At 46.6% G+C, this 27534-nt stretch overlaps 1 protein-coding gene across 1 annotated transcript; it reads right to left on the minus strand.

Moving 5' to 3' along the window:
* Positions 1-347: 347 nt before the first annotated feature.
* On the minus strand, positions 348-26280 carry tm7sf3 (transmembrane 7 superfamily member 3). The gene is made up of 12 exons (XM_033037906.1): positions 25987-26280; positions 17296-17447; positions 14901-15048; positions 13902-14022; positions 9949-10117; positions 8968-9145; positions 8123-8209; positions 6614-6694; positions 4853-5005; positions 4307-4404; positions 2723-2885; positions 348-1772 (listed from the first exon to the last, which is right to left on the minus strand). Exons 1-12 carry the CDS (start codon positions 26066-26068, stop codon positions 1510-1512), a joined length of 1695 nt encoding a protein of 564 aa, XP_032893797.1. The 5' UTR covers positions 26069-26280; the 3' UTR covers positions 348-1509.
* Between the last annotated feature and the right edge of the window lie 1254 nt (positions 26281-27534).

The following is a 27534-nucleotide window of genomic DNA, read 5'->3' on the forward strand; positions in this document are numbered from 1 at the left end:
ATGAGGTGGATGGGAGGTCAGGACCACGTCATTTGGTGATAGGATAGTTCAGTTGCCTGATGACAGCTGGGAAGAAGCTTCCTGAATCTGAAGGTATCACATTTCTGTACCTCTTGTCTGATGGAGAGGGTGACATGGCTGAGAATGGTCCTCAATTTGAACACAGGCAGTGTTTACATTATGTTCAACCGGACAGAATTACCAACCAATACTATAAACATCCTCAAGTTCTTGATTCCCCTTCTCTGTAAAAGACTATGTATTCACCCTATAAATTCCCCACTTGTTCTATACACCTTCAGGTGAAAGTCACAAATCACATTTGGAACATTCTGCGGGGACCCAGAGACACTATAATCAAATTTTATTAATATACAGTATAAAATCTATACAAAATAGAAATTCCTTCAAGTGTTAACAATATTCCAAACAAGATTGTAACATTCACATACATCAATGCTAGAATTACTCAGATAACTCCACAACTAAACCAAATCTAGGTAAAGGAAAGGCTACATTCCTCCCCACCCTTCCAAATCAATTGTAGAACAGGGGCCTTCAATTGGGATGGAGGGCAGTCAACATAACCGCACCTTTAGAATCCCTCTCCTTCCAAGCCAGTCGTGGGCTGTGCTAAACTTGTACAGAACACATTGTAGAAACAAAAGACTGCAGATGCTGTTTTATACCAACGATAGACAAACTACTGGAGTAACTCAGTGGGTCAGGCAGCATCTCTGGATGCCTGGAGTCTGAACCTGCTGAGCTACTCCAGCACTTTGTGTGTATTGTTTGTACAGAACAGGGTTGGGTTTGGAGAAAGGACTGCTCCAAGGTGAAGGTATTGTGGGCAAGAAAAAGGTACTGCAGACTTTCAATATTTTAAAGTTATCTTTTATGGAACATTCAGACTAAATCTCGAATGCAAACATTTAAATTGATGCCAAAGCTAAAGATCAAAAATATCTCATGGATAACTGTTGTAGTATATAACTGTATTAGTACTTAGGTCAGAAATGTTGTTCTAAAGTTAATTGAGGTATTGTGTGTCCATTGCACTGTGTGTGTGTGTGTCTTTAATGTTATCTTTGTACATCACTTGTCCTGACAACTTTGACAAACATTAGACCTTGGGAAAGAGAAACACATTTTCACTTTCCAAGGGTAGTATTAGTACCAATATTAACAATGTGCAAAGTGGCCATGTAATTCAGTCTCCGGTGATGCTGTACCACCAATACTTTGGTTCACTGACATTTTTTTTTTTTTTAAAGAACCTGCTGAACTTCAAGCTTCACGGGACAAGTGTCAGTTTCATCCTCGCTTGCCAATTAATCAGTCTCTCGGGATAGTCCAAAGAAATTTAGCAAATGGTAAACATGCAATAGCTTCTTCTTGGATTGGAGACAGCAAGTCTGCGTGAAAGTCCGCCTGCCATCTGGTTATACAAGGTAAAGAAGAATTGGCAGGTCTTGTTCCAAGAGCAGCTGATTTTTTCGCAACGGTAGTCTACAGGAGCAGCGGCGTTTGTTCACCCACAGGCTGTTGTTTGATGAAGAGTTGGTTAAAGGTAGCCAGTGCATTCCTCACCCGCTCCTTGATGGGTGGAACGTGGTGACTGGGGTCCAAGACGTTGGTTTTGCGGCGCTCCCGATCCCGTTTCCAGGTTTGGTATGGATGAGGTGGGAAGACTAGTTCATCCTTCTCACGGGCAAACTGGAATATCACTCCACTTACCAGCAAGACCATCCACACCGATATCAAGATGAAGTCTGCATTGCATATAAAATAAAGGAGAAATAAAAAGACACAATAGCATCTGTGATTATATAATACATAGATAACTATGCTGCAATAGTACTCTCACCTGAAACAGCATGGAAACAGGCCCTTCAGACCAACACATCCCTACAGACAAAGATGTCCCATCAAAGCTGATCTTATGGGCAAGTTGAGCCGAAGGGCCAGTTTCCGTGCTGTATGATACTATGATCCGAACATCCAGGTTCAGGAGTCGCTTCTTTCCAAAGACCATCAGGTTATTGAACACGATGAACACCATCTGAACTCCAAACCATGAACTGCCTTGGTTGCACCTGGGACTTTAGACTTTCCACCACTGATTTTCTGGACCCTTTGGGTCCAGAACCTGGCATTTTTTATCTGTTTTGCTGACCAGAGGTCATGGCATCAGAGGACCAAGATACTGGCCCGCAAAGTCGGCCTCGAAAGTTGCCGACTGGAACGAAAGGAGTTCCAGAGCTCCGACCACATGGAGCAAATCCGACCTGCTGATCGGCCGCAGAAGTCCCGATGAGGCAGAGAACAGCTGCCTCACCCGGCCTGGGTGCCACACTTTTGGCATATTTCTGGGGGGGAGGGGGAGGGTTGGATTTGAAGTGCACTTTTGTAATTTTGTCCAGATTAAAGGAGATGCTGAACCACCAGTTGCCGAGAGAAAAGTGGTGGACCTACATCTTGGGTTTTTATTTATTGAACTTTGTTTGTTTATATATTATCTATTGAATTTGGTCACAAACCTGTCGTGCTGCAGCTCCAACTAATAATGTGACATGTGACAATAAACCTCTCTCGACTATGATGCAGTTGAGAAGCTGGTAAAGGGAATTCTGTAGACCTCCTCTTCATACCCATCTCTCAATCACACGTTAGTCCCTCAAAGTTCAAACCAGGATCCCAGTGGATCTCACTCCAAGCTTACCATTTTTCTGGAAAGGAACATTTGAGTAGGCGACTTTGAAGTCATCATTCAGAGCTCGTTTGAGGATGTTGAGTGTGATGTAGGCAAGGCTGGTGAACACAAAGGTGTGGATCGCAAGGATCACTGCGTAGGAGCCAATAATCCCACACGCCAATATATTCAACTAAAAACAGAACAGAGAATTGTGGACATGAATGCACTCTCAGCCTAGTTTAGAGATACAGCAGGTAAACAGGCCCCTCAGCCAACCAAGTACACACCAACCATCGATCAACCGTTTACACTTGTTCCATGTTATTCCACTTTCCCATCCACACTCTATACACCGAGGGACAACTTGTAGAAATCAATTAACCTACAAAAAACCCGCACATCTTTGGGACATATGAGGAAACCAGAGCACCTGGAGGTAACCTATGCAGACTTAGGGAGAACATGTAAACTCCAAATAGACAGGGATTCTGTCAAGATTAGGATCAAACCCATGTCTCCGGTGTTGTAGCAGCTCTACCACTGCAGCAGTGTGCCGCCTCTTTGCGTGCTATCCAGTCAAATCGTACCATTCATGTGTGCAGCAGATAGTGTAAAATACGCAAACGTTCCTGCAAACTCCAGACAGCAGCTGTAGCCGGGATCGAACCCGGTGCTCTGGAGGTGTGAGGTAGTGGCTCAAACAGCTGTGATGTCACTTTGCCATCTTTAGAAGACAAATCTTTACATCAGATATGCGAAAATATCACTTATTTGTTATTGTGTCTGTGGTGACCTCATTACCCATATGAATGATCAGGTTCTTGAACCAGCCTGCACAACCCACGTTCAGCACTGAACCATCACAGGCTTTGATTTAGCACCATCATGGTCTAGTTTACCAAGAATAGCTGATATTTTATTAAACATATTTTGTTGAGATACACGAAAGTGCAGATGCTGGAATATTGCAAAAATACAAATGCTGGATGAGTTAACAGGTCAAGCAGCATCTTTGGAGAGAATGGATAGTCGACGTTTTGGATTGGGACCCTTCCTCAGCCTTTTGTGTTGAAAGAAGGCACCTGAAATGGCACCTCTCCATTCTCTCCACAGTACAATTGAGTTTCTCCAGCACTTTGTGTATTGCTTATGAAAAAAATATCCAAGATTGAGCCCAACCCAGGTGACTCTCTGCGGCTGGTCCCAGAAGTGATATGCAATCATTCATTACTGTCGCTCCACTCTTAAACCTCTACTCCAACGGCAGCATTTCATACTCTAAACGTTACTCCCTTTATCCTGTATCTGTACAGCGTCATTGGCTTGTTCGTAATCATGTATAGTCTTTCTGCTGACTGGATAACACAGAACAAATAAGATTTTTCACTGTACACGTGACAATAACAAACCCAACTAAAACTAAACTAGAGTCCAGCATCTGCTGGTCCTTGTGTCTACTTCAGTCATTAGCTCTGTTGGACAATGAGTACAACTCAAGTGTCCTGATTTCACGTCATGGATTCTAACATTTCTCCCCCCCCCCCCTTCCCCCCCGGACAAAATCAACTTATTTTTGAACGATGGTCTAGAAAGCCCCAGCACAACACTCACAACTCGCGGGCAGCTGAAGAAAAGGAGGGGAACGAGCAAAGCCAGTCCCATAAACGTCACCCAAAAGACAGAATCATCCTGGAACACCTTGAAGTTTCCTGAGAAAGGCAGAAAAAGCAAAGGCTCATCAGCATTAAACTTTGAATTCACAATCTAATCTTATAATGTTAGACTTTAAGCTTTAGCGATACAGCGTGGAAACAAGCCCTTCGGCCCACTGAGTCCACGCTGACCATCGATCACCCGTATACTAGTTCTCTCCTACACATTAGGGACAATTTGCAGAAGCCAATTAACCTACAAACCTGCATGTCTTTGGAGTGTGGGAGGAAACAGGAGAAAACCCCACGCAGTCACGGGGAGAAGGCACAAACTCTGTAGACAGAACCCCTAGTCAGTACTGAACCCAGGTCTCTGACGCTGCGAGCCAGCAACTCTACCGTTGGTCAATGTGCCACCCATGTTGTTACGGTAATAACATTAGAGGAAGGCTCAAGGGATTTCACCATGCAAAGATTCAAATCTGTATACTCCGCAATAACTCACCCACGGGTGTGAAGATGACCATGGAGGAGAGCAGGAATCCAAGCACCAACCCGACCAGCAGCATGGACAAGGGCACCGATCCAAAGCGCCACCAGATAACGACCATCAATCCTCCCCCAACGTAACCCAAGGCACTCATCAGACTCAGAACCACTGGGTGAAACAAGAAGACCATGTTCAAGAAGACCATGCCAAAAGTGTGGTTCCATTGACACAAAAGAGGTTTAAACATCCCTGGACCACCACAGCATTATTAAAAATGAGACAGTGCTGGAGTAACTTAGCATCTCTGGAGAAAATGGATGGGTGACATTTCTGCCAGGCTTTATCCTGCTCCTTCCAGCTTTCTTTCCCCCTACAACCAATCTGAAGGATTCCGACCCAAACCATCATATTCTCTAGAGATGCTGCCTAAATCACCGAGTTACTCCAGCACTTTGTGTTCTTCAGGTTTATTATTGTCACATGTGCCAAGGTACAGTGAAAAGCTTTGTTTCGCATGCTATCCAAATAGATCAGATAATACTATACATAAATGCATTCAAGTCAAACTCACGTACAAAAGGGCAGAGCCAAGGGGAAAGATCGAGTACAGAATATAGTTTGCGGCATTGTCGTGCATTATGTTTTACTTTAACTCTAGGTATTAGTCCAGTACTGTACTTTAATATTTTTGCACTACTTCAGATCACATTTATTTATTGCTGATCTATCATTACCGTACGTATACAGTTTTCTCTGGGCTTTAGGTGATAAAGGAATTTCATTGCATACCAGTCTATGTGGCTAATCTGAAATCACAATACAGACCTGAGGAAGATGAAGTGGACTCAGAAAAACAATTACAAGGACAGACCTAGGCGCATCAGTCTTGGGTAGGTCAGGGTTAAAACAATTAAGCTAGTTGATGAGATGCTTTCTATTCGATGTTTAAGAAAACTCAAACCTTTCTGGTCTCTCCCCTTCCCTTCCCCCCCCCCCCCCCCTCCCCTCCCCCTTCCCCCTCCAAACCCTTGCATTAGCATGGTTGGGCACAAAACTACTCAGCATGGAAACAAGCCCTTCAGCCCACCAAAGGTCTGGATAGAGTGAATGTGGAGAGGATGTTTCCACTAGTGGGATAGTCTAGGACCAGGGGCCACAACCTCAGAATAAAAGTACATACCTTTAGAAAGGAAATTAGGAGGAATTTCTTATAGGGAGTGGTAAATCTGTGGAATTCATTGCCACAGACAGCTATGGAGGCTGTCAATGGATATTTTAAATGCGGAGATTGGCAGGTTCTTGCTTAGTACGGGTGTCAGTGGATATGGGGAGATGGCAGGAGAATTGGGCTGACAGGGAAAGATGCATCAGCCTAATTCTGCTCCAATAACCTATGAACAGGCCCATACCCTTCGAAACCCTTCCTATCCATATACATGACCAAATGTCTTTCAAATGTCCTAATTGTGTCTACTTCTATAGTATCCTCTGACAACTCATTCCCGATACGGACTACTCGAAGTAAAAAAAGTTGCCCCTGAGGTCCCTCCTAAATCTCTCCCCCCCCCCCTCACCTCAAGCCTGTACATTTGAGAGTCTGGATCTGGAGGTGATTTCTGAGAGTAATGAATCTTTAGGGCCCGTTTCCACTGTATCTCTAAAGACCAACACTGAACTCCTCAGTTTATGGCCCAATAATGGAGACTGTGCAGCGAGTGGTTTTCATTTCACATTCACTAGATTCAAGCGGTCTGCACTGGCCGTTCACTGACTTACCGCTGTAGCCCAGGGAAGAAGTCCGCATGATCAGAACGAAGGAGAGAAACGCCAGGATTATAAATCCGAAGAAGAAGAGACCTGCAACACAACACAAACAGACCCTTCAGCCAACAGAGTCCAAGCCAACCAGCGACCCCCTACACTGACACCATACTACACACACTTAGGACAATTTACAATTTTACCATGCCAATTAGCCTACAAACACGTACGTTTTTTGGAATGTGGGAGGAAACCAGTGCACCCACAGAGAACCCACGCCGGTCACGGGGTGTACGTGCTAACTCCGGAGAGACAGCACCCGTTGTCAGGATCGAACCCAGGCCTCTGGCGATGGAAGGCAGCAACTCTACCGCTGCAGCACCAAAAGTGCCATGTGCAAGACAATAACAGTGGATAACTTAGTCCTGCCTCTGTTCTCTTGCTCCACCAATCATGCTCTGTCCTGACCCTCCTCTCCTCCAGTTTTCATCTTCCGCCAACTTCACAATCAGTTTGAAGATGGGTCCCCACTCAAAATGCCCCCCTTCTCCAGAGATGCGGTCTGACCCGCTGAGTAACTCCAGCACCTTGTGTACACCAGCATCTCCAGTTCCTCGTTTCAGCAACGGCAGAGAAATTTGGTACTTAAAATACCACGTATCGCTAGTATCCTCCACACCTTTCCTATCCTATACAGAGAAGATGTTGCCAGGACTCGAGGGAGAGGTTGGACAGGCTTGGACTTTATTCTTTGTAGCACAGGAGGATGAAGGGTGATCTTATAGAGGAGTACAACATCACAAGGGGAATAGATAGGGTGAATGCACAGAGTCTTTGGGGTAGAGTAGGGGAATCAAGAACCTGGGGAAATAGGTTTAAGGTGAGGGGGGAAAGATTTAATAGGAACCTGAGGGGCAACCTTTTCCACACAGCAGGTGGTGGATGTACAGAACAAGCTGTCAGAAGAGGTAGTTGAGGCAGGTACAATAAGATCATTTAAAGACACTTGGACAGGAAGGGCTTAGAGGGTTATGGGTCAAACATGGGCAAATGTGACTAGCTTAGATGGGACATCTTGGTCAGCTTGGACAAGTTGGACTGAAGGGCCTGTTTCCACACTGCTGATTCATCTTTGAGCAAGGCATCCTGGCTGGTCAGGTCGGGAGGGGGGGGGGAGGAAGTTTCCACCGCCACGGGTACCATGTAATCCCGTGCTACCTGCTCCATGGTTGGTTAGTCGGCGACTAAACCGTCTCCCTATCTCCCCTGGTTTTTGATTCGCCTACTCTACGCAAAAGACTCTATTCACCCTATCTATACATGCCCCAAGCTCAACGTAACCTGCCCTTTGATGCCTACCCAATAATGAAGCTAATGAAACAACGACCAGTCCTTTCTTTAGATGAGGGGCCACAGCAGTTTGCTTTATAACAATGCTCATCATCAACAAAGCAGAATAGTGGAGGCAAGATTACCTGGAGCAGCACACGAGGGAAGCCTACTCTGGACCCGACACAAACTCACCTATTTTCAGGTATTGGTGCCCAAAGAAGCAAATGAACAATCCATAGAGTCCGACAAGCACAAAAAATATCCTTGTTGAACTGCTTCCTGGAAAGAAAAGACATTCATGGGTGAGTATCCAAATGCAAGAGTTCCAATTACTCAGCGGCAGCTTTGGAGTGTGTGGACAGAGGCCAAGCCCATCTCCAAGGTGCCTGTGTCTGTCCGCAGTCTCAGAGTAATTCTCTTCACCTCCTTCCCCAACTCCCAGCCCACTGTAGACTGCTGGCCATCAGGAGCCTAACCATCTATGGTGGCAGGACACAGATTGAAGTGAGATGGGCAAAATGGTCAATCCTTTTGTCTCCCACCATCTGTCTTTTCATCTCTGACTTTTGTCCAACCATCTGCCTAACAACTCCCCCCCCTCCACCCCAGAGGTGAAGTTTCCCAAAATGTCACCTGCTCCTTCTCTCCAGAGATGCTGCCTGACCCGTTGAGTTATTCCAGCTTTTTTGTGTCTATCAAAGTTTAAAGGAGATGCACGTGGTGAGTTTTATTTTTAAACACACACAGGACAGCAGGTGCTTCAAAGCCAGACCCCATCTACTGGTGCTGTCTGTACAGATTTTGCACATTCTCTCTGTGACCACGTGGGTTTTCTCCGGGTGCTCCGGTTTCCACCCACACTCCAAAGGTTAATTGGCTTTGATAAAGCAACGTAAATTGTTCCTAGTGTGTAGGGTAGTGCTAGTGTACAGGGTGATCGCTGACCGGCATGGACTCGGTGGGCCAAAGGGCCTGTTTCCACGCTGTATCTCTAAAGTGTAAAATGAAATCGATCCTATGTTAGGTGTGATACGTACTCAGAGTGTAGCAGTTGTCCACTTTGGCGGTGAAGCTACACCCATACATGTGAACGAGGGTGTAGGCCGCGGATGTGTTCATCTCTGGATCCTTAACAATAACATTGTAAATCACTCCTTGCCCACGGATGGCGGTCACCCTGATGCTGGTCTCGTCTTGGCCACCCAGCTGGAACAGCTGGAACGGAAGGGAAGTGGTTTAGTGACAGGGCAGGTGGATAGGAACAGAACTCGAGTCACAGAGTCATCCAGTGTGGAAACTGGCCCAGCGACCCAACGTTCCCACACTGACCAACATGGCCCATGTACACTGGTCCCACTTGCCCACGTTTGGCCCATATCCCTCAAAACCTATCCTATCCATGTAGCTGTCTAAATGTTTCTTAAACATTGCGATAGTACCTGACTCAACTAGGTCCTCCTGCATCTCGTTCCATACACCCACCAATCTTTATGTAAAAAAAGTTATCCGTCAGATTCTTATTAAATCTTTCCTCCGTCACCTTAATCCTATGTCCTCTGGTTCTCGATTTCCCCAACTCTGGGCAAGAGACTCTGTGTGTTTACCCAATCTATTCTTCTCACTATTTTGTACACCTCTAGTGATCACTGCTCATCCTCCTACACTCTAAGGAATGGAGCCCTAGCTTGCTCAACCTCTCCGTCTGGTCATCGAGTCCTGGCGACATCATGCAGTTGATAATAAACAAAACTAAACCATAACTTTAACTTCAACATATTATTGCAAGCATTATAGTCTTCTACAGAGCTTGTTAATTTTTCAAATAGAAATCCAAAGTCTGGCAGTTCCATTATTTGTTCTACTAAAAAATGTTTAGAATTTTCTTGGAGTTCAAACTGTGGGCCATCTACACAATCATTAAAACATTGTTGGCCCGCCTTGCTATCCATGACACCAAACAGATGGTGGGTGAATTCCATTTGGTCATCAGGGCAAGGAATGACAAACACACACCAGACCTTGACTCCGTTGGCTTCCACCTGATGAACCTCAGCCATCTTCTGAAGAGAAGCAAAGAGGACCGTCTCTGACAGGTCACCCTCAGGAAGAAAATACTGGTAGACGTTGTACTGGAGCCGCCAGTGGGGTGCTTGTCTAGTGGCCTCGCATGTAGGTGGAGCCGCTCCCCTGCAACAACAAATGCTCACTTCATCAGTTCTGCTCCACTCCATTTGGTGAGGCTGCACTTGGAGCGATGTGTTCAGTTTTGGTCATCCTACTCCGAGAGGATGTAGGCCTAAAACGGTCAATTAGGACCAGTTATTAGGGTTGCCAACTGTCCCGTATTAGCCAGGACATCCCGTACATTGGGCTAAATTGGTTTGTCCCATACGCGACCACCCTTGTCCCATTTTTGATTGTTACTACTCGGGTCGAGGGGACTGTTGGGTCGGAGCGCCTCGTCCGGCCCCGCCTCACCCATCCTGACATAGTGTAGACCATGGAGTGCAGCAGCAGCGCCTCGCCCATGATCCCATCGGTCGGTAGCCCGGCCAGCTGTCCGACCTTAGCTTAACGCCAACACCACCAACCCTCCTTCTCATGGCCGATCATCGGTTCACAAGTTGGATGGGGGGGGGGGGGGCCGGACTTTGTGCACAATGTCGCCCAGGCCAAAACTCCTCAGCTGGCCCACTGGCTGGGCTTTGTGTGCAGACCAGCACCTGGGCCAACTCATCTTTCACTCAGCCACAGCCGAGTCGGTCAACGAATGGCCGTCGGGAATTTGTCCATTATTTTGACCTTTTGTCCCTTATTTGGGAGTGAGGTTGGCAACCCTACCAGCTACAGTTGTACAACACGTTGGTGAGGCCACACTTGATGCATTGTGTTGTTATCCTTGTCCAAGCCAACCAAGTTGGGATATCTGGCAGTCCCATTTGCCTGCCTTTCCCTCTAAACCCTTCATTTTTACATATCTACCCAAATCTCTTAAACATCGCAGCTGTACGTGGATACCGTTTGCTCTGGCAGCTCATTCCAGATACGCACTACTGCCTAGTGAAAATGATGCCCCTGAGGTCCCTCTTAAATATCTCCCCTTACGCTAGTGCCCTCTAGTTTTAGAATCCTCTAACCTGGGAACAAGACTACGACCGTTCACTTTATCCATGTCCCTCATGGTCTTGTACACCTCAGTAAGGTCACCCCTCAGCCTCCTACACTCCAAAGAAAAAAGTCCCAGCCTATCCAACCTCTCCCTATAACTCAAGCCCACATAACAACCTCTGGTGAATCTCTTCTGCACCTTTTCCAACTTAATGACATCCTTCCTCTCGATGGATGACCTGAACTGAGCACACTGCTCCAAGTGTGGTCCCACCGATGACTTGCCCAGCTGCATCATGATGCCCCAGTTGAGAGTAGATGGAAAACGTGGGTAGCCTTGGCTGACTGCTGGTTGTTTGACTGAGTCTTCAGAGGACAGCTCTGTTGTTTGAACAGTGGGGCAGGACAGATGGGCAGCACTGGTCATCATTCAGACAGAGGTTGCAATCCAGGAGACCAAAACAAAATACTGCGACCATCAGTGTGTAAAGGAACGAGTTAATAATTACAATCAAGTCAACCCCGAGTACAATAGGTAGAGCAAAGGGGAATATATTATTGTAAACATTGTAGTCTTCAAAACCAAAGTACTTAGTGATTTATTTTTAGCTTAGAGATACAGTGCAGAAACAGACCCTTCTGCCAATCCCCGTACTTTAGCACTATCCTACACCCAAGGGGACAATTTACAATTTGTACCGAAGCCAATTAAACTGCAAGTCTTTGGAATGTTGGAGGTAACAGGGGCACCCGGAGAAAACCCACACGGTCACAGGGCGAACGTATCTCTGTACAGACAGCACCCATAGTCAGGATCGAACCCAGGTATCTGGCGCGGCAAGGCAGCAACTCTACCGCTGCACCACTGCATCGCCCCATGCATGAGGGTGAATGTCAAGGCATTTCTGGTATTTGTGTCTGTGCTGAATCTTCCAACCATCTTCAGCACCGCTGGTAGTGTGGCACTCCCTCTGGGATTCGCCTGGAGCAGCTTTATGCAATGGGTGATTAGTCCACAGCTTCAGACTCAGTGAATGATCTCGTCAATAACCTCGTGCAAGAATGAGCAGATTGGGGCAAGAATTGCAGCGATAAGGGGCAGGGCAGGTATATGGATAGGAAGGGTTTAGAGGGATACAAGCCAAATGGGACAGCATAGATGGGGCATCTTGCTCAGCACGGATGAGTTTGGCTGAGGGGCCCCGTTTCCATGCTGTATGACTGCCAGGCTTCCCGACAGGCCGCGGTTGTGGACTGGGAACGCAACCGGAGGCCTTTATCGAGGCGCCACGATCTTAATGCCTCCCGGATCGCCGCATAGAAGCTCGGGTCGGTCAGAGTCTGGGTCAGCGGAGCAGCCGACAGAACCCACGGCTGGGGCCCGGGTCGGCACCACAGAGGCGCAAAGTGGGACGTCAACAGCGGTGAGGCCTCGGCAGCAGTGAAGCCTTGCGGGTCGATGAGAGTGTGGAGGATCGCCATGAGAGGGGAGGGGAAGAACAAAGGAGGAACCGGCGTGGGGGAACCGCTGTGTGGGTGGGGGGGGGGGGGGGGGGGGGAATAACAAAAGGAGGAGCCTTTGTTGCTTTGTAACTTTGTCAGCGTCATAGGTGGCTGCTATTTGCATACATTGTGTATGCAAGCAAAGAATTTCACTGTGCCTAGTCACGTGACAATAAAGTAATCCTATTCCCGACTCTAGACAGGACCAGCCCACATCTGTCATGGTGCGGTCTGATGGAAATATGACATTCTTAAGAGATGAATCATTAAAGGACATCTTCCCAGCCAAGCTTCACAATTAAACTCACAACATCTGCTGTCATTTATTTTATTGCCACAGCTTCATTGTCCAAGGTTTAGTGGAGGGGAGTTTCCCCATCCCCACTCCACTTTCCTTTCACTTCCAGAGCTCAAGGCTGTCAATGTCAACTATTCTAACAAAACACCAAGTACTGGAGCAACTCAGCAACTCAGCAAGCACCTGTGGAGGGAATGGACAGGCGATGTTTCAGTTCAGGGCCGTTCTTCAAACTCCCCATTCTCTCCACAGATACTGCCCGAGCCACTGTTCCTCCAGCACTTTGTTTTGCTCCAGTTTCCAGCATCTGCAGTTCCTCATGTCTCCCCTTTTGTAGCTCCTGCACACTTTCAGTCAGACTCACCGTCTATTCCTCACCTCCATTACTGGCAGCTTTGTGTCATTAACACATGGAACGCATGGGATGCCACACAAATGCAAGCTCCCTTTTGCAAAGCAGAATCGATGATATTCATGGCATTGATGATAGGGGCAAATTCACTACCTGAAAAGTGACAAAGGTCTTACTTCAATCCTTTGTCTCTCACCATCTGTCTTTTCATCTCTGGCCTTTGTCCAACCATTTGCCTATCAAAGCCCCCCCCCCCCCCCCCCCCCCCCCCCCTCACCTGTATCCACCTATTAACTAATGTAATGTGAACTGCAGATGCTGGTTTATACCAAAGATAGGCACAAAGTGCTGGAGTAACTCAGTGGGTCAGGCACCATTCGCTGGAGAAAAGAGATAGGTGATGTTTCAGGTCCAGACCTTTCTTCAGTCTGAGGAAGGGTCCTCCCTGAACAATCACCCATCCATTTTCTCCAGAGATGTTGCCTTTACTCCCTGTTACTCCAGAATGTTGTGTCCATCCACTGATTACCTGAAGGCTTTGTGCTGCCCCTCTTCTCTTCCAGCTTTCTTTCTCCCCCCCACAATCAGTCTGAACGGTCCAGACTCAAAACATCACCTGTCTATGTTCTCCAGAAATGCTGCCTGACCCGCCAAGTTACTCCAGGCACTTCGTATCATTTTTTTTTTTTAAACCTGGAAAGTGACCATACCTTGTGTAGCCAACATTTGCTGGAGCAAAACTGATCGTGGCTTCATACATGTTGTACTCCAAGTTTACGTTTGGATCAATTGTCAAGTTGGACCCCAGGCTGCATCCACCGGGTACAGGATCTGCCAAAGGAGTGAGAGATGTTATTGAATCTTGCCTTCCACACAGCAATAAACAAACGCCATACACCACAGGAGCAAAGATGCTCTAGGCAAACAATTTGATTTGTTGTCAAACACTGCACAGCAGGATGTTACTTTTTATGCTGGAACATTTTCTTTGAAGCACAGCGGCGCAGCGGTAGGGCTGCTGCCTTACAGCACCAGAGACCCAGTTTTAATCCTGACTACGGGTGCTGTCTGTACGGAGTTTGCCCCTGAGACCGCGTGGGTTTTCTCTGGGTTCTCCAGTTTCCCCCCAACACTCCAAAGATGAGCAGGTCTGTATGTTAATTGACTTCAGTAAAAGAAAAAAAATTGTAAATTGTCCGTAGTGTGTAGGATAGTGCTAGTGTAGGGGATGATTGCTACTCGATGCGAACTTGGTGGGCCAAAGGACTTGTTCCCGCATTGTATCTCTAAAGTCTGAAATAAAGTCACAGGGGGCCGAGGAGTGACCTTATTCAGGTGTACAAACTCATGAGTGGCATAGATAAAGTGAACACTAAGCCATGATAGAATGGTAGAGTTGACTCGATGGCCCATTACTGAATGGCATAATTCTGCTCCTATGTCTTATGGTGTTGATTCGGTCTCTGCTTTAAGTGCTTTGTTTCCAGTCTAAATGCATGGAGAATGTTGATCAAGACTCCATTTCAAGCAGTCCACAAGACTATAGCCCCACGTTTAAAAAACAGGTGCAAACTCATGATCCCACAAACAAACCAGAGGCCAATTTATTTTCTAGTACCGGAGCAATATACTAGTGTGCAATGAGATACACAATGTTGGCTGCCCAGGTCACAATGTCACAAACTTGATACAAGGTAAAGCGTGCCAACCTTGTGATGTGTAGGGCAGAATGACGGACATTGCAGTGACATTTTGGGCCCGGGTCTGGAGGTGCCACGTGAACGTACTTTCTCTTGGTTTTAGGCTGAGCAGCAAGCTTGGGTCAGGACCCAATGTTGAAGATACATTTGCAGGAATCTGGAATAAGAGAAAAGGATTAGACAGTGAAATGGGATATTCAGATGAAGGATCTGGACCCAAAACATTGTGTTAATTTCCCCCACACCCCCAAATGCTGCCTGACCTGCTGAGTTCCTCCTTTTTGCCCGAGTGAAATGGGACGTTGGCGTGTGAAAATTAAGTCAACCGCACATTAATGTCCGTGAGAGTTGGCTGCTCTAACCAGGCTGCTTCACATTTCTCACAGCAGTCAGAACTGTGGAACACGGGTAACAGGCCCAAAATGCTGGAGTAACTCAGCAGGTCAGGCAGCATCTCTGGAGAAAAGGACAAGGTGACGTTTCAGGTCAAAACCCTCCTTTCGACCCGAGACATCACCTATTCCTTCTCTCCAGAGATGCCTGACCCACTGAGCTACTCCAGCATCTTGTGTCTATCTTTGGTGCAAACCAGCATCTACAGTTCCTTCCTACACAGAAACAGGCTTTTCAGCCCAACTCGCCCATGCCGACCATGATTCACATCTGTATGAATGCTATTTGTCAACGATGGGTTTGTATTCAAGTACCAGTCCAAATACAACGCATCGACTTTGACTGCCACTTCTGGCAGCTCGTTCCATATAACTACCACTCTGATAAAACCTTGTATACTGCCCAGGTTGCATTCCAAACAAAGCATTTCACTGTACCTAGGTGCATGTGACAATAAGTATCATTCTTAAATCACTCATTTATTCATTAGGGTCCTCTATCCTGGGAAAAAGATTGACTATTCCACACTTCTCATTGTTTTGTGTCTTTCTTTGCACTAGGTTTAAGGTGAGAGGGGAAAAGTTTAAAGGAGATGTTTGGGGCATTTTTTTCCCCCCTCTGACACACAGGTGGGTGCCTGGAACACACTGGCGGGGGTGGTGGTGGTGGCAGATACAATAGTGGCGTTTATCGGACTTTTGGATAGGTATATGGATATGCGGGGAATGGATCAGGTGCAGGTAGATAAGAGTTGGTTTTGGTTTCATGCTCTGCACATACATTGTGGACCAAAGGGCCTGTTTTTGTGCTGTGCTGTTCTATGGACTCATGGTTTGCACTATTATGGTTATTAATTTATTGTATTGTTGGTCATTATAGATCAGAACAGTGTGCTGTTGTGTTAATGGGCCTGTTGAGCTGCCGGACATAAGAATTTCATTGTTCCATGGATGGTATATAGGACATTTAAACACACTTGACACATAAGATCATATACCACTATAAGGTCAAATTTAAGTCATAGGGGCAGAATAAGGCCATTCAGCCCATCAAGTCTACTCCACCATTCAATCACAACTGATCGATCTTTCCCTCTCAACCCCATTCCCCTGCCTACTCCTCGTAACCTTTGACACCCTTACTAATCAAAAACTATCAATCTCCGCTTTAAAAATACCCAATGACTTGGCCTGCACCACCGTGGATGTGCTGTACAGTTTCATGTTCCAATAAAACCCCACAAGTCAGACTGTCGTGTGGTCCCGTTTCCTCCCACTCAGCCAAAGCCACACAGTTACAAAGCTACCGCCTTGCAGATTGTGGCTTCAATTTATTAGCATCAAAGGGCGGCAGTTGGTGCTGGGAAGAGTGCAGAGAAGGTTCACAAGTATGTTGCCAGAGCATGTCTGCCTGATCTATAGGGAGAGGTTGGGCAGGCGAGGACATTTTATTCCGTGGAGCACAGGAGGGTGTGAGGCGAATGCACAGAGTCTTTTACCTAGGGTAGGGGAAATCAAGAACCAGAGGACATAGGTTTAAGGTGAGAGGGGAAAGATTTAATACGAAACTGAGGGGCGACGTTTTCACACAGAGGATGGTGGGTGCATGGAATGTGCTGCCAGAGGAAGCTGGAGAAGCAGATCTAATTATGACTTAGAACATAGAAGAGTAAAGCACAGGAACGGACCCTTCGGCCCACAATTTGTGTGCCAAATATGCTGCTAACTTCTAAAAGACATTTGGTTATATATATGGAGAGGAAGATATTTAAAGGGCTATGGGGCAAATGCAGGCAAATGGGACAAGGCTAATACGCCAACTTGGTTGGCATGGGCAAAGTGGGCCAAAGCTGTACAGCTCTAAGTAGCAATGGGCAAATGGTAACGAGTTGGCATGTGGCCAAGGATCAAGATGAGTTAGGGAAAAGCAAGTAATGATACAAGTTGGATACAGAACCGTTAATCCAAGCTGAGGAAGATGAATTTTCAGTGTTCCCACAATCCAAACATACCTTGAGGGAGAGAGTCATGTCCGCATACTGGGCGTGGACTTGAATGGTGATGAATGTTACGTTCTCAGGGATGTTCAACATAATGGCTTCCAACGACATGTTCCTAATTAAAGTTATCTCCTGAAACCTTCCGAGTTCAAATTCTGTTTGACCTGCGCAAGAGATTTACAAAGTGGGATGTGGTTACAAGGAACTGCAGTTGCTGGCTTACAAAAAAAGACACAAAGAGCTGGAGTAACTTAGCAGGTCAGGCAGCATCTCTGGAGAACATGGATAGTGACATTTCGGGTGGCGACCCTTCTTCAGAATTAAAGCAGCTGGTTTAGAGTCAGACGCAGACAGCACTCAAACAGGCCCTTCTGTCCAACGGCTCCATGCCAATCAAGATGCCCCTTCTAAGCTAATCCCTTTTGCCTACAATTGGCTCATATCCCACAAAATGTTTCCATTCCATCTAATATATAAATGCTTTTTTACCCGTCTCAACTACATCCTCGGACAGCTCATTCCCTACCACCCTCTGTATGAAAAAGTTGTCTCTCTGGTTCCAATTAAATCTTTCCTCTCTCACCGTAAACCTATTCCCTTTAATTCTTGATTCCCCTACTCTGGGCAAAAGACTATGCATTCACCCTATCTATTCTCCTCATGATTTTATACACAACTTGTGACAGAATTTTACACATTTGGATTTCACAACATCTTGAAACATTAAAAAAATTGAATTTGGAGAACAATGTCTCAGTTTTACAGGCTGAAACTTCTAACACTGTGTAGCTGAGATATCACAAGCCAACGCTGGATCATGTGCCTTTGGATGACTACACAAGAGGATGCTTTATCTCCAGGTCACACTGCTTAGGGGCGAGTTTACAATTTTAAAATTAGTTTTACATTTCCAGAGTCATAATTGGCAATCGATTTCACACTAAAAGCAAAGCGAAAGTTTAATAAAACCAGGACATGTTCAACATTTCAATATTAGTTATGACCCATGGTTTCACTTCAAGCTCTGAATCCAATCTTGTTCTAACAAGGGGAAAATTAATAGGTGTAGTTTCAGGTTGAGTTAAGGGCCTGTCCCACTTGGCCGTCATTTGTGCGCCATTTACGCGACCTGCTAGCGTGTGGGTAGCGTGTGGGTAGCGCGGGACGGGTGCATGGAGTGGTGTGGAGGAGTGTAAAGTGGCGTGGGGTGTGGACTTCGTCCTGCACTAAATCTTCGAGCGCTACCGGCCTGTCGCGTAACTGACGGCCAAAGTGGGACAGGCCCAAGACCATGGCGCGGTGCAACTTCTCACCTCCGACAGCAGCAGAAGCAAGCAAACGTTCACCGAGCTCGGCCTGGGGCTCACGGCCGTTGCGGATCCGGATCCGCCCCCACTCCTACTCCCAGAGCGGGGCCAAGACGATTGGAGATAGACACAAAATGCTGGAGTAACTCAGCGAGACCGGAAGCATCTCTAGAGAGAAGCAATGGGTGACGTTTCAGGTCGAGACCTTTCTTCAGACTGAAGAAGAGTCTCGACCCGAAACATCATCCATTCCTTCCCTCCAGAGATGCTGCCGGTTCCGCTGAGTTACTCCTGCATTTTGTGTCTATCTTCAAATGATGTCACGTGCTCCAGACGGCTGTGCGGACGCATAATGATGCGTGCGACTGTCGCGCGTCAGTCACTACCAGCCTGGCGCGTAAATGACGACCAAGTGGAACAGGCCCTTTACTTCTTCGACCCAAAACCTCACCTATTCCTTTGCTCCAGAGATGCTGCCTGGCCCGCTGAGTGACTCCAGTATTTTGTGTCTATCCTCAGTGTAAACCAGCATCTGCAGTTTCTTGGTAGACACAAAATGCTGGTGTAACTCAGCTGGACAGGCAGCAGCTCTGGAGAGAAGGAATGGGTGACGTTTCGGGTTAAGACCCTTCTTCAAACCTTCTGCAGTTCCTTCCTGCACACTTGTTCTAAAAAGTCCAGTAAGTCTAAGCTGACAGTGTGAGGTGTACAGTAATGAGCAACCATCCATTAAATGACATTAAATGACATTAAATTACACAAAGTATGTGCAAGCTGGCTCTGGATTTCCAAGTAAGTCCAGATGCAACCAGACTGAGCTCTGAAGAGGCAGCAGAAACCCACTCAGGCACACAGCACAGCAAGCAACTAACCCAAGCACAAGACAATGCTGCAAGATTAAGGAATACACACCCTCCATTCCCCCTCCCCACCCAATTAGGGCACATTAGACTTCCAGAGGACCCGAGCTACAGGGCGAGGTTGGGCAGGTTAGGACTTTATTCCTTGGAGTCCAGCAGGATGAGAGATCTTATAGAGGTGTAGAAGATCGTGAGAGGAATAGAGTATTTTTCTCAGGGTAGGGGAATCAAGAACCAGAGGGCATAGGTTTAAGTGAGAGGAAAGATTTTATAGGAACGCGAGGGGTAACTTCACCTCCCTACTCTCCCCCTCCCATAAAGAACGTGGTGGGTGTATGGATGGAGCTGCTAAATTGTCCTGACCCAAAACATCACCAATCCATGTTCTCCAGGGATGCTCCCTGACCTGCTGAGGTACTCTAGCACTGTCTATTTTAGCTGCTAGTGGACAGGTGCAACAACAACACTGAAAATACATTTGAACGGGTACATGGATAGGAAATATTTAGACGATATGGGCCAAATGGGGGCAGGTGAGAATGGGGAGTCATGCTCAACATTGGCGGGGGCAAGTTGGGCCGAAGGGTTTGTTTCTATGCTGCACGACTCCTCATTCACAAACTCAATCAATTTCAAGTTGGCAGCTCAATAGCCAAAGAACGCTGCTTCATTGCTGCAAGATTAAGGAATGCACACTCTTACAAATGGTTTCAGACATTACACCCGTGGCATGAAGTCAGTCAACAACCCAAAAACAAGATGCCACAGCGTGAACAACACATTGAGCCTTTTCTCCCCCTCAGGCCCACTTCCCCATCACTGCAAGCCCTCGAGGGATGTCACAGTAAACATACACAGAGCTCCCAACTGGAGCTTGCAAATACATTGGATGCCTTTAATAGAGGTCAGACAACCACATCCATGGTTAAATGTCAATGGCGTCAGAGCAAGCTCACCCAATGAAGCTTACAAATGCCCCATTTCACACGTTCTGCTGTGGAATGTGTCGCCTGATGGGGTAGGAATGAGGGTTTCTATAGAGGCATTCAGCATGGACAATGCATAGATATCCATTTCTAGGGCTGGGGTTGGGTGGAAGGACTGTGCAGTAATTGGATCATGATGGCCTCTGTCACAGGACTTCCTACTGTGTCCATTTCACAACAAACGTGGCATCATTTTGTAATGTGCCGTGAATGCCCAGAGCAGCTTTCCCTCCGTACTCCGATTGAGGTGCTCCATTTTGGGAATCAAAACCAGGGCAGGACCCTCGCAGTCAATGGTAGGGCCCTGGTGAGTATTGTAGAGCAGAAGGATCAAGGAGCACAGGTACATAGCCCCCTGAAAGTGGAATCACAGGTAGATAGGGTGGCTCAGAAGGTTTATAGCATGCCGGCCTTCATCAGTCAGGGCAATGAACATAGAAACAAGGAACCACAGATCTACCTCATTGGAGACACATGGACTATCGTTAATCAGACTTTACATTGCACGAAATGTGACTCCCTTTATCATGTATCTGTACACTGCGGATGACTCGATTGTAATGGTGCATTGTCTTTCTGCGTTGTATGCTAGCATACAACAAATGCTTTTCACTGCACCCCAGTACATGTGACAATAAACTAAACTACACAGACACAAAAAGCTGGAGTAACTCAGCGGAATAGGCAGCATTTCTGCAGAGAAGGAATGGGTGACATTTCAGGTCGACCCAAAACGTCACCCATTCCTTCCGTCCAGAGATGCTTAATTACTCCAGCTTTTTGTGTCTATATTCAGTTTAAACCAGCATCTGCAGTTCCTTCCTACACTACACTAGATGCTGGTTTACAAAAAAAGACCCAAAGTGCTAGAGGACATAGAAAATAGGTGCAGGAGTAGGCCATTCGGCCCTTCGAGCCTGCACCGCCATTCAATATGATCATGGCTGATCATCCAACTGAGTATCCAGTACCTGCCTTCTCTCCATACCCCCTGATTCCTTTAGCCACAAGGGCCACATCTAACTCCCTCTTAAATATAGCCAATGAACTGGCCTCAACTACCTTCTGTGGCAGAGAATTCCAGAGATTCACCAGTCTCTGTGTGAAAAATGTTTTTCTCATCTCGGTCCTAAAGGATTTCCCCATTATCCTTAAACTGTGACCCCTTGTCCTGGACATCCCCAACATCGGGAACAATCTTCCTGCATCTAGCCTGTCCAACCCCTTAAGAATTTTGTAAGTTTCTATAAGATCCCCCCTCAAGCCGAGTATCCAGTCTTTCTTCGTATGAAAGTCCAGACATCCCAGCACATGGACAGATTCTGCCTGTAGGATCCCGACCCTAAATATCACCTATCCATGTTCTCCAGAGATTTTGCCTGACCCACCGAGTTACTCCAGCACTGTGTCATTTTGTCATTGAGTATAAAGTTATAGTCACATTACAGTTGTACATTGTCGAGGCCACACTTGGAATTACCCATTCAATTTTGGTCACCTTGTTTTAAGGAAGGATGTCATTAAACTGGAAAGGTTGCAGAGAAGATTTACAAGGATGTTGCCAGGAGTTGAAGGCTTGAGCTATAGGGAGAGGTTAGGCTGGATTGGATTTTATTCCTTGGAGCACAGGAAGATGATGCGTGATCTTATAGTGGTGTACAAGATCACGCGGCGAATAGATAGGGTGAGCACACAGAGTCTTTTAGCCAGGGTAGGGGAATCAAGAACCAGAGGACATGGGTTTAAGGTGAGAAGGGAAAGATTTAATAGTAACTCAGTAGGCAACTTTTTTCCCCACACAGTGGATGGTTGTTGAGGCAAGTATTTAAATAGAACATTGATTGGAAAGGTTCAGGGAGAAATTTTCTCCGAGTGCTATGGTTTCCTCCCACACTCAAAAGATGTGAAGGTTTGTACGTTAATTGGCTTCTGTAAATTGTCCCTAGTGTGTGGAATAGAACGAGTGTATGGGTGATCGCGGATTGGCATGAATTCTATGGGCCGAAGGACTTGTTTCCACACTGTCTCACTAAATTAAAGATTTCTCCCCCCCACCATAGTTGGTAGCAACAGGGGAGGGAAGGCACTCAATGCCCAACAAGTGGGGTGGGGGTGGGGGGTGGGGGGGGGGGGGGAGCAGAAGCAACAAATGTACACAAGGGGATAATGCCTAGTGCAATGTAAAGCCAGTAAACTCCAATCAAAGATAGCCCAAGTGTCACCAATGAGGTAGACAGTAGATTAGGACTGCTTCTTCTGACCCAAAACATCACCTATCCATGTTCTGCAGAGGTGCTGCCCGACCCTGCTCCAGTACTTTGTCTTTTTTTTTAAATCTTTATTTTTTTAAATAAGTGGTTTAGGTCATCCATTATCTTATAGAATCATGAACTTGACCAGAGTTTAACATCCAGTCTCAGCTCGGGTTGAATGGTTAGTTTTGGTATACCCCTGCCCAGTTAACCCCCCACTAGATGACTGCAGTTGTATCAGCTTCCACAAAGCAAGACCCAGCGAGGCATTGGCAAAGATCCAGCGAGGAGCCAGCAGCCACGGACTAGAAGAGCAGGCAGTAGGAGAGGGACCAGTGTGTTGCCTCCAGCGCCTTCAAGGTCAGCTACAGGAGATGCACCCGGGACACAGAGGCGGTTGGGCAAGGAGAGGGATGTCGGTTCACGGGCCGAGCCGGTCGTGGGCAACGGAGGAGCTGGTTGGCATGTCACCAACAACCGTTGCCAACTTCAACAGATGCGCCGTAGAAAGCATTTTATCGGGATGCATTACAGCTAGGTTTGGGAAAAGCTCCATCCAAGACCACAAGAAATTGCAGGAAAATGTGGAGGTGGCCCAGACCATCACACAAACCAACCTCCCTTCCATTGACTCCATTTATACCTCACGCTGCCTCGGCAAGGCCACCAGTGTAAACAAGGATGAGTCGCACCCCGGCCACCTCCTCTTCTCCCCTCTCCAATCAGGCCACAGGTATAGCAGTGTGAAAACGCACACCTCCAGTTTCAGGGACAATTTCTTCCCAGCTGTAATCAGGCAACTGAACCATCCTACACAACCACGAGTGCAGTCCTGAACTACTACCTATCTCATCGGGGACCCTTGGATTATGCCTGTTCGGACTTTACTGGCTTTACCTTGCACTAAATATTAATCCCTTAACTTGTATTTGTAAACAGTGAATGGCTCAATTGTAATCATGTATTGTCTTTCCACTGGTACACAAAACTGCTGGAGAAACTCAGCGGGTGCAGCAGCATCTATGGAGCGAAGGAAATAGGCAACGTTTCGGGCCAAAACCTTCTCCAGCATTTTTGTGTACCTTCGATTTTCCAGCATCTGCAGTGCCTTCTTAAACACTTTGTCTTTCCACTGGCTGGTTAGCACGCAACAAAAGCTTTTCACAGTACCTCAGTACACACGACAATAAATTGAACAGAACTGCAGCAGCCTGGGGCAGTATATCCAGCACGTGGCCCGGACTGTGGACTTTTTTTCTTTTGGTAAATAACACTAACATATGGCGACTCGTGCAGGTGTGATCTATGCAAAAAGAATTTCACTGTACAATGCACACGTGACAATTAAAAAAAAAAAACATTGCTCCTCGTTGTCCCTTTTAGATTTCCCTGCACAACTCTCGCTGCCCATTAAAGTCTCCTTGCGCTGCTAGAAACTGCTCACAGTAGATAGAGCCTACCATCTACAACTGTCTCACATACACCAAGCAGGATTGGTTGCAAAGGTGTCAGACCACAAGTTGGTTTATTATCAGTACTTGCAACCAAGATACAGCGAAAAGCTTCAGTTCATGTGCTATTAAACCATACTATATATATGTGTTCAATCGAGCCAGACACAAGTGCAACAGATAGTGTAAAGAGAAAAATACCAGATTGCAGAATATAGTGTTACTGCGTTATAGTGTTGCAGTTACAGCAAAACAACTGCCTCCACAACACACACCACTAGTATGGAAGAGTCTGCCAATGACTGGATGCTTTGACAATTACATTGAATAGCTGATGTAGAGATCCATAGAAACATAGAAAATAGCCATTCAGCCCTTCGAGTCAACACCACCATTCAATATGATCATGGCCGATCATTCCAAATCAGTACCCTGTTCATTTGCAGAGCGAAATGTACAAACCTCATTTTCAGTTGGGGCCCTTATTCAGACTGATGGAGAGGGGAAGACATGACGCCAAGTTAAACTCTCTTCTGCCTGCACATGATCCATATCCCTATCTAAAAGGTTCTTAAACAACATTGTCGTATCTGCCGCCACCACCACCACCCCTGGCAGTGTATTCCAGCCACTCACCGCCCTCTGTGTGAAGAAACTGCCCTCCACATCTTCTTTAATCTTTGCCCCTCTCACCTTCAATCTATGAACTCTCGCATTTGACATTCCCACCCTGGGCAAAAGGTTTTGATCATCTACTTTATATACTATTTCTATTGGGTCTCCCTGCATCCTGCCAACGTTCAGCATTTTGTGTTTATGTTTTCACTATGTAGCCTCTGGCAGTAGCACACTAAAATCACAGCACACACACACAATGTTAGACCAATCACCTATCCCAGTGCTAACTACAGTTTACAGCAAGATAGACACAAAATGCTGCAATAACTCAGGGGTCAGGCAGCATCTCTGGAGAAAAGGAATAGGTGACGTTGCAGGTCGAGACCCTTCATCAGATTCTGGTGATGATGGGTCTGTTGAAGGGCCTCAACCCGAAATGTCACCTATTCCTTTTCTCCAAAGACGCTGCCTGACGCGCTGAGTTGAGTTACCCCTACACTTTGTGATGGAAGGAACTGCAGATGCTGGTTTAAACCGAAGATAGACACGAAGAGCTGGAGTATGTGTCTAGATAAACACACTGTAGGTTTGATACTCAACAGCATTGTGGTGTTGGGTGGTGTGTGTGCGTGTGCGTGTGTGTGTGTGTGTGTGTGTGTGTTGATCACATATACTGTTATGCTGCTCCTTTTCTTGCAAAAAATTGCAAAAAAAAAATCTAACAATGCATTCAGGCCTCCGCTAAAAAAATTTTTTTAAACAGATTAAAGCTGGGTTCGATTATCCGCAGAAGTTTGTTACGTACAAAATATTTGCAAGTACAGAGTAAGAGATTATCTCATGTCCAGACACTTACTGTGAAGTGACAAACTTCACTGCTTCGTTATTGGGCTCGTTAACAAATAAGTGGCAGAGAGTTCACTTTCAGCTGCGTGGATCGAGTTTTGTGTCAGCGGGACGGCGCTTTAAAGCCATTCGGGCTTAAAGGGTCTGTGGTAATGTTCTGTGCTCAGTCTGAAGAAGGGTCTCGACCCGAAACGTCACCCATTCCTTCTCTCCAGAGATGCGCCAGCATTTTGTGTCTCTCTTCAGCGGTAAATTTGTTTGGAGTCGCGGCGATGCCGGGCGAGTGTGTATATATATATATACACACACACACACACACACACATATTCGCCCGGCTATACCTATCTATAGATATATATCGAGAGACAGAGACAGAGACTCACCTGGCAGAGTTTGTGGCAGGGCGAGCTGGAATAAGAAAAGACCGACCCAGCCCACACTCCCCGGCCCCAAGGCGGAGTACATGTCCCGGCTCTCACTGCCACTTAAGACGGCTTCTCCCCCGGCCGGCTGCAGGAGGAAACCTCACCCTCAAACTATTTGTGTTCGGGAGCAACTTTTAACTCTAACTCGCTGTCCAGCCCAACCCCTAACCAATCCCACCTGGGTTAGCCCGGGTTTACACCCCCTCAGACGCCTGCACCCAACTAAATTTAAAAAAAGCAAGACTCGACCGGCTGTCTAGTGGGAGCTTCTTTATACAACGCTTCACTGGCACTATCCGGTATATATGCTCCCTGCCCTCCGGCCGTTCGTTTGATTCGCTGACGAATTGCCACCAATGTTACTGCTGCTCAGAAAATTGCAATGCTTTTTGTTTTTAAAGCTTTCCCACCAATTATGAAGCCTTATATAAGCTTTAGTCCCCAAACAGTATTAAACCAAAAGATAACGTGCAAATATCGGAAACGCAGTATAAATCCTGAATATAAAATTCAGAGGCATAGATAAGGTAGACGGTTAGAACCATTTCACCAGGGTGGAAACGTCTAACGCTAGAGCCCATAGATATAAGATGAGAGGGGCAAACTTTAATGAAGATGTGTATGGCACGTTTTTCCCCCCACAGAGAGTGGTGGGTGCCTGGAATATATTGCCTGGGGTGGTGGTGGAGGCAGATACTATAGTGGCGTCTAAGAGGCTTATGGATAGGCACATGGAAGTGCAGGGCATAGAGGGATGTGGATCATGTACATGCAAATGAGATCTGTTTAACTTGGCATTGTGTATGGTGCAAAGATTATTGACCAAAGGGCCCATTACTGTACTATGTTCTAAAATGTTTGCAGCAATCGGTCAGTATATGTTCTGAAGAAGCGTCTTGACGAAAGGTCACCTATCCATGTTCTCCAGAGATGCTGCCTGCCCTGCTGTTACTCCAGTATTTTGTATCTATCTTCAGTAAACACCAACAATGTTCCAGCTCACACAAGGCTCCGGGCCAGAGAATTCAGGAGATTCAGCACCCTCTGTGTGAATAATCTGCACAAATCATGTTATCTCTAGGTTGCTGTGTGATCTGTACGGGTGGAACTTTGGTAAACTGCAACTGGTTGTTCAGTGACTTTACATAGGGACAGGGGAAAGGTCAGTCAATGGGTCTGGACAGTATATGAGTTTGACGCAACCGCAAGAAATCCTACACTTGTCGCTTTACCTCCCCCCTTGACTCCATTCAAGGACCCAAGCAGACCCAAGTGCGGCAGAGGTTCACCTGCACCTCCTCCAACCTCATCCATTGCATCTGCTGCTCTAGATGTCAGCTGCTCTACATCGGTGAGACCAAGCGTAGGCTTGGCGATCGCTTCGCCGAACACCTCTGCTCGGTTCGCAATAACCAACCTGATCTTCCGGTGGCTCAGCGCTTCAACCCCCCCTCCCTTTCCGAATCCGACCTTTCTGTCCTCGGCCTCCTCCATGGCCAGAGTGAG

This window comes from Amblyraja radiata, chromosome 19, assembly GCF_010909765.2.
Source record: "Amblyraja radiata isolate CabotCenter1 chromosome 19, sAmbRad1.1.pri, whole genome shotgun sequence".
NCBI classification, from domain to species: domain Eukaryota; kingdom Metazoa; phylum Chordata; class Chondrichthyes; order Rajiformes; family Rajidae; genus Amblyraja; species Amblyraja radiata.

Coding starts and splice junctions, on each gene's coding strand:
- tm7sf3 (XM_033037906.1), bottom strand. CDS start 26,068: ATGTACTCCGCCTTGGGGCCGGGGAGTGTGGGCTGGGTCGGTCTTTTC. Junction 14,023..14,900: donor TCTGCCCTACACATCACAAG/GTTGGCACGCTT, acceptor CTCCTTTGGCAG/ATCCTGTACCCGGTGGATGC. Junction 6,695..8,122: donor GCACCAATACCTGAAAATAG/GTGAGTTTGTGT, acceptor GTTGTGTTGCAG/GTCTCTTCTTCTTCGGATTT.